Source organism: Chrysochloris asiatica, unplaced genomic scaffold (assembly GCF_000296735.1).
Source record: "Chrysochloris asiatica unplaced genomic scaffold, ChrAsi1.0 scaffold00258, whole genome shotgun sequence".
NCBI lineage: Eukaryota > Metazoa > Chordata > Mammalia > Afrosoricida > Chrysochloridae > Chrysochloris > Chrysochloris asiatica.
Window position 1 is genome coordinate 464,645 of NW_006408776.1, and position 8,119 is coordinate 472,763.

At 41.2% G+C, this 8,119-nt stretch overlaps 1 protein-coding gene across 1 annotated transcript in view; it reads left to right on the top strand.

Annotated features, from left to right (window-relative positions):
* The first annotated feature begins 1,219 nt into the window (after positions 1-1,219).
* Positions 1,220-8,119, top strand: part of MTPAP (mitochondrial poly(A) polymerase) — a 34,154-nt gene continuing 27,254 nt past the window's right edge. Inside the window, exons 1-3 of the mRNA XM_006874027.1 lie at positions 1,220-1,376; positions 5,352-5,524; positions 6,182-6,415. Coding sequence (XP_006874089.1) covers positions 1,220-1,376; positions 5,352-5,524; positions 6,182-6,415 — 564 coding nt within the window. The remainder of the gene's footprint in view (positions 1,377-5,351; positions 5,525-6,181; positions 6,416-8,119) is intronic.

The following is an 8,119-nucleotide window of genomic DNA, read 5'->3' on the forward strand; positions in this document are numbered from 1 at the left end:
GGAAAAACATGGCATCAGGATTGGAAGAAGACTTATTAACAACCTATGATATGCAGATGATACAACCTTGCTTGCTGAAAGTAAAGAGAACTTAAAATACTTACTGATGAAGTGCAAAAACCACAGCCTTCAGTATAGGTTGCACCTCAATGTAAAGAAAACCAAAATTCTCACCACCGGACAAATAAACAACATCCATATAAAAGGAGAAAAGATTGAAGTTGTCAAAGATTTCATTTTGCTTGGATCAACCACCAACACTGGAAGCAGCAGGCAAGAAATCAAACGACATCTTGTATTATGCAAATCTGCTGCAGAAGACCTTTTCAAAGTGTTGAAGAGCAAAGATGTCAGTTTGAGGACTAAGGTGTGCTGATCGAAGCCATGATATTTTCAGTAACCTAAAAAGCATGCAAAAGTTGGACAGTGAATAAGGGAGAGCATACAATAATTGATGCATTTGTCTTGAGATGCTGGAGGAGAATATTGAAAGTTACCATGGGCTGCCATGTTGGAAGAAGTACAGCCAGACTGTACCTTGGAAGCCAGGATGGCCAGACTTCGTCTCTCATACTTCGGACATATTATCAAGAGGGACCAGTCCCTGGAGAAGGATATCATGTTTAGTCAAGTGGAGGGTGGGAGAAAAAGAGTAAAACCCCCAATGACATGGATTGGCTCAGTGGCAGCATCAATAGGCTCACACGTAGCAACGATTGGTCCAGGTCTGGGCAGTGTTTGGTAATGTTGTGCATAAAATCGCTGTGAGTCGGTACTGACTCGATGGCACCAAAAAAACAACTAATTACCTATGGTATTCAGTACTGGGAGACTTGCATGCTACATGCAACCGCTCAAATTCATGTTAAGTTCATTCTTTTGTGTGTAAAGGTAAGGTGTAGATCGACTCCGGACTCCCAATTCAGTGCTCCTTCCTTAGGAACATCTTCTCTTTTTTCAGGTCTGTGTTTACAACAAGATTTGAAAAAGTAGCGCGGCCTTCGTTTTAGGTGCATTTTCATTTTAGGAAAATACGGAAACCCGAAAGCAAATTGTCCTCGAAGGCTCAGGCTTCCAATTTTCACCTCGACTCAACTACCTCTCCCAAAACGAGCGTCTCGCTTCTAATTTGGCCCTTAAGGCTTTCCATTTGTTTTGCCTCAGAGCGCATGCGCAGAACCCCCGTCAACTTTCATTTTTCAGGAGCGCTGGTCTTACAATGGCGGCTCGCGGTGTGGGACTGTTGACCCGTGTGCCCCTATGTGCCCAGGGACGAGGTCAAGTCCAGCGTCCTATTCACCGACTTCTCAGTTGTCCAGGAACTGTGGCCGCCGACCTCAGGAGGGAAGAGCAGACATCGGGGAATGTGGAGACAGGTGATGTTGCCTTGCCCTCGGTTTGCTTCGCCTGTTTGAACCCGGGGCTATAGAGGGAAGGGGCCGAGAGATTGGGATCGCGGGCAAGCGCGTGGAAACGGCCTTGGAACCTTGGCAGAAGGGCGAGGCTGTGCCCTGGGACGCTTAGGCCTCTGTAGTTGCTGATGGTATAGAAGAGGTGGGATTTGGGTCTATTTTAACCCCCCCAGACTGCTCTTGTACCACAGGAATAAAATCCTTTTGAACCTTTGAAATGCAGTTTGTTCGTAATTTACAAACTTGACAAAACAGTATCTCCATTATATTGGTCAATGACTATATCGCTAATAAAAGTAGCTGTGCCGTCGAGTCGGTTCCGACCCATAGCGACTCCGTCTAGGGTTTCCGAGGAGCAGCTGGTGAGCTCGAACCACCGACTTTGCAGTTCAGATGTCTTTGCAGTCTGGAGCATTAACCTACAGCGCCAAAATCGAGCATAAATGGAAAAGTTGATGAATATTCAGGCTTCGTGACTCCCGATTGTATGACTATTTATGCAATTTACCTTATGCCTTTGGCCATTTTGAGCAAAAATCAACTTGATGACAGATTTGCATCCACTCTTAACAGGCTGTTATCCCCCCAGATACTCTGAATTTATGTTTTATTGAGATAAAGCCTTACTATTGGAATTACCCTAAGATGGTTGAACTTTATAGAGTGTTATGTTACTTACAATTCTTGCAACAATCTTGTATGAAATCCGTCACTGTTTGCACTTTCCAGATGTAGAATGAGGCCCAGAGACCTAAATAACTTGTGCACGGTTGCAAGGTTCAGTAGTTTTTACTTCCAGTCCAGACCCCAAATAAAAGGTGCCTATTTCTGCTCTGTCTTGGGACTGTACCAGCTGCTCCGAGGGAGACAGATGAGGCTGCCTGCTTCTGTGAAGACTGTCAGTTACAGGAGCCCCGTGGAGAGATTCTACTTTGCCCTGTAGGGTCACTATGAGTTTGAATTGACTTGATGACGTTGGGTTTGGTTTTGGCTTTGGTTTTCTAAACTGAAGAGATGATGTTACTTCTGGGCAACAGTTCTGAAGTTTTTTCTTATGCTGTTTTAGGGTAGCTGTCATCCAGGCAGTTCAGACTCATAGTGACCCTACACACAAAAGAAGGAAGTTCTGCCCAGTCCTGAGCCAGCCCCTCAGTTTTTAGGTTTGGACCCATAGCTGCTGCCACTCCCATGGCCTTGGGGTCTTCTTTCTCACTCACCCTTCTATTTACCAATCATGATGTCTTTCTCCAGGAGATTGGTCCTTCCTGAAAACGTGTCTGCAGTATAAGAGACAAAGTCTCACAATCCTAGCTTTTAAGGAGCAGTCTGGAGGTAGGTCCTCCAAGACAGATGTGTTTGTTCTTCTGACAACTCATGACACTTTAAATATTCTTTGCCATCAACGCAATTCAAAGACATCAATTCTTCTATGGTCTTCCCTTTTCACTGTCTAAATTTTACATGATATGAGGTAGTTGAAAATACCATGGCTAGGGTCAGTCACATGTTAGTTCTCAAAGTGACAGCTTTGCTCTTGAACACTTTATTAAAGAAATTTTTTTGCTGCAGATTTGCCTAATGTAATTATACATCGTTTGATTTCTTGACTGCTTCTTTCATGAGAGTTTGATTGTGGATTCAGCTAAAATCAAGTCTTCGACAATTTCAACCTTTTCTCCATTTTTATCATGATGTAATTTATTGGTACAGTTGTGAGGAATTTTATTTTCTTTATATTGAGGCATAATACTGAAGGTTGTAGTCTTTGATCTTCATCGGGAAGTGCTCCAAGTCTTCATCACTTCCAGCAAGCAAGGTCATGTCATCTGCGTATTGCAGGTTGTTAATGAATCTTCCTCCAGTGCTGATGATACGTTCTTCATGTAATCCAGCTTCTCATATTATTTGCTCAGCATACTGATTGAACAGGTATGGTGAAAAGAAACAACCCTGGTATACACCTTTCCTGGTTGTAAAATATTCAGTATCCCCTTGTTATGTCTGAACAACTGCCTCTTGGTCTGTGTACATGTTGTATGAGTACAATGAAGTGTTCTGGAATTACCATTCTTCATAATGTTACCCATAGTATGTTATAATCCATACAGTTGAATGCCTTTGCATAGTCAGTAAAGCACAAGTAAACATCTTTCTGGAATTCACTGCTTTCAGACAAGATCCATCTCATGTCAGCAGTAATATCCTTATTTCCACATCCTTTTATGAATCCAGTTTCTGCCAGATCAGAGACCACAGCCTTCAGTATGGATTGCACTTAAATGTAAAGAAAACAAAGAGTCCTCACTAGTAGACCAATAAATGAAGTCCTAGTGTGGTGCTGTGGGTTAATGCCCTGGACTGCAAAGTTGGCTTGAGCTGCAAGGTCAGTGGTTCAAGCTCATCAGCCGCTCTTTGGAAACCCTATACAGGGTTGCTTTGGCTTGGAACCAACTCAACGGCACTTAACAACAACAGCAACAGAGCAATAAATCACATCAGGATAAATGGAGAAAAGATTGAAGTTGTCAAAAGACTTCATTCTGTTTGGATCCGCTATCAGCACTAATGGAAGCAGCAATCAAGAAATCAAATAACGTATTGCATTAGGCAGATCTACTGCAAAAGACCCTTAAAAGTGTTCAAGAGCAGAGCTGTCAGTTTGAGGACTAAGATGCACCTGACCCAAGCCATGGTATTTTTAATAGCCTCATACACATTTGGAGTCTTGGTGTGGTGCTATAGAATAAGCACTGAACTGCTAATCAAAAGGTTGACCATTTGAATGTACCAGTTGCCCCTTAGAAACTCGATACAGGGTCACTGTGAGTCAACTGACTTGACAGCACTTAACAACAACATACACATATAAAAATTGGACAGTGAATACGGAAGACCATAGAAGAATTGATGCGTTTGAGTTACAGTGTTGGAAAAGAATATTAAAAGTATTGTGGACTGCCAAAAGATCAAAATCTGTTGGAAGAAGTGCAGCCAGGATGCTCCTTGGAAGCCAGGATGGCCAAACGTCATCTCTCATACTTTGGACATATTATCAGGAGGGACCAGTCTCTGAAGACGGGCATTGCGCTACATAACGTGGTTGGCCAGCAAAAAAAAGGAAGGACCGCCCCAGTGGGCTCAAGTGTAGCATTGATTGTGAGGTGCGGGACTGAGTAGTGTTTTGATCTGTTGGGCATAAGGTCACCATGAGTTGGAACTGACTCTACAGTGTCTAACAACAACAATATAGCACCCAGGACAGTTGATAACTCATTTATTGTTTGCTCTAGGTCAAGATTTCTGGAAAACAGAAACTTCTGTAGTAAATTACTCTAATACCTTAAACTTCTAAGCTCAATATATAAGGAGCTCTGGTAGCGTAGTGGTTATGAATTGGGCTGTGAACCGCAAGGTCAGCAGTTCGAAACTACCAGCTGTTCCACGGGAGAAAGATGAGACTTTTTGCTCCCGTAAAGATTAACAGCCTCAGAAACCCTGTACAGGGTTGCTATGAGTCGGAACCAACTCCACGGCACATAACAACAACAACAACAACAACAACAACAAGCTCATTATGTGATTACAGTCAGGTTTGTAATCATTTCTTTCAAGCTTTGGAATGTTGCAACTTGCAGTTTGTGTTTGTAAGTGTTAAATGAGTATCTTTGTTTTCTGACTTAACTTTTGAAAGTTTGGCGGAACTCTGTTTTTAGCACTCTACATATCTGTAATAAGTCAAAAAAGAAAATGGAAGTTTTTAGTACAGGAGAATGGTAAAATGAAAACTAAGTAGTGTAGCTTTTCCCTTGTAAAGGAAAAGAAGAAAGAAGCTAAAATTAGAGTGTGGTTGGTTTTAGTCAAATACAAAGTCTTTGCATATGCTGTCCAAATATGCCTTAATGTGTGTGTGTGATAAAAGTGTTTTTGTTTCATTATTAGGCTCTGCAGACAGGCTTGTCCAGAAGAGATTCTCTGAGGTGCAAAAAGAAAGACGAGAACAGGCACAACGGACTGTTTTGATAAATTGTCCAAATAAAATCAGTGAAAAAAAGTTTCTCAAATATTTATCCCAACATGGCCCTATTAATAATCATTTCTTCTATGAAAGCTTTGTAAGTATTTGAAAAACAATCTAACTTAGCATTCATGATTTTTGTTTGAAGTTTTACATCTGTACTTATTTCTGTTTTTAAAGAAATGAAAATAAAAGTAAGTTTCTTTATTGAGTTAGTTTGGACACGAGACTAGAAATCCTTGCAGAGTCGTTGTTGTTAAGTGCCATTGAGTAGGTTTCTACTCATAGAGACCCTGGATAGGGTTTCTGAGGCTTTAAGTCTTCACAGCAGCAGAAAGCCGTACCTTTCTCCTGTTGAGCAGCTGCTAGGCTTGAACTGCGGACCTTGTAGTTCACAGTCCAGAGCTGCTTGTGTGGCGCCACCACACTCCCCTTGGAGCAGTGCTACTGACTTATAGATTATAACGGAATGATTCTAGTATTTGAAGACGTTACATAGTCCCATTGTCTCAGGAGTGATGGGGATTTTTCTTTTGCCTTCTGTTTTAATTTTCTGTTTCAGTGTTCTTTTCACTTTCTCTTGACTAATTGGTTTATAGTATTTTTTTCTTAATTTACCAAATAATGATTAAAATAATTATTTGCATTTGTAAAGGGAAAAATAGGTATTAAAAAATTATGCTAATTGTTCTGAAATAGAAACTTGAATACAATCTTAGATATGTCATTGTGAAATGTGTTGTTTTTGGCCTAGGGTCTTCATGCTGTTGTAGAATTTTGCCAAAAGGAAAGTGTAGCTTCGCTGCAGGATGCCACTTATACCCCAGGCCTGGGCGCAGAGGCTGCCATCCCATTCAGATCCCGTTTCTTCAGTGTAAAGTTGAAGACTGCAGAAAATCAGCCTTCTGAGCGGTCTAATGTGTGCTGTACTAATCAGTCACCCCCTACAAGCAGGAAGATTTTTGAACTACTTTGTTACGCAGAAAGTGTAAGTTCATTGGTACCACTCTCCATGTGTGTGTATATTTGGGGATAAGTCACAGATGTTCACTGTTAAAGAGTTCCAGTTCACATATGCGTGGGTTTTCAGACAACATTTATTTAAATTTGTCTCTGGGAGCCGGGTGTGACTGCAGACAAGTTCTCTTAGTAATGCACTTGTCTTAATCTTGTTAGGGCGCCTACAAAAAGGATAAATTTTTTGTTATGGGAAAAAAAAAACGATTTTCAGGTTAAAAATATCGTATTTTTAACAAAACTAAAGTGGACATGTTCTAAATCATTGAAGCTTTGCAACAAGTTTGCAGGAATGTTGGCCCACATAAAGCCAACAGTTCTTAGATGGATCAAATGTTTTAAGGAAGACTTCAAATACAAACTCAAGGCACAGAGATGTCAGCTCAGAGGTTACAGCAACTGTGTTCTTTTTACTTCTAAAAAGATCATCTTAATTGATTTTCTAGAATGACACAGGATGATCATGAGGGCTTAGGACGAAGTTTAAGAAAACAAAAAACTGCATTGGTGAGGAAAAGGCCAGGAAAGTTGTGCAGAGGAATTTTTTCTGTCACAACAACGTACCTGCTCATGCTATAACAAGTTCATTGGACATTTATCCCCCATCCACCCTACAGCTCTGATCTTGCCTGAACTCAGAAACCTAACGATGAACACACTTCCAGTTCCTCAGGGATGTCAGAGCTCCTGTTTTGATGTCGTGTAAAATGAAGAGTAGAATTCTTCAGGGAAGGGTTAGAGCGATGGAAACACTGCCTTCAGAAGGTAGTAGAGCTAGATGGAGGAGGATCTGTTGAGAAACAACAGCTTCACATTTTGGTATTTCGGTTTAATAAAGGCTTCTCTGATTTTGTAATACTACGTTTTGACCTACTCTTGTATAAAAACAACAAGAAAAAAACACCCTCCTGCTGTTGATTTCACCTCACAGTTACTCCACGTGCTACAGAGTAGACCTCCACAGGGTTCTCTTGACACTAAGCTCTACACAAGCGGATGGTCAGGCCTTTTTTCCACAAATCTCTAACCTTTAGGCTAGCTGTGTGCTGTTGAGTCAATTCTGACTCCTAGCAACCCTGTCTAGGATTTCTAAAAGCAAGTGGTGGTTAGCATTCCAGTGCTTATCCTACAGTGCCATGCAAACTGTTTGTACCAGCAGTTCAAATCTCAGTTTCTCTGTGGGAGAAAGATGAAGCTTTTTGCTTCCATAAAGACTTGTTGTTGTTGTTAAGTGCCTTCGAGTCGGAGCCGACCCATAGCGACCCTGTACAGGGTTTCTGAGGGTGTAAATCCTTACAGCCTTAGAAATCCTTGACAGAGTTGCTGTGAGTCCGAACCATCTTGATAGCACACAACCACCATACATATATGCATATATTGGGCGGGGGCAGAGGAAGGCTTCAAATAGCACCTGGAAAAATGTCTTCATTCTATTTCCTGTGAGTTTTTTTAAGCTCCCTAGTATGTGTTATTTTGTATTCCTTTAGTAAAACTTTACTTGTATGGGATTTCAAAGAGATTGTCCGATGATTTCCACATTCTGTTGGGTCACCTCTCTTTGGAATGGGCACATATACGGATCTCTTCCAATTAGTTGACCAGATAGTTGTCTTATAGATTTCTTGGCAGAGATGAGTGAGTGCCTTCTGTGCCGCTTCACTTTCTTGAAAGATTT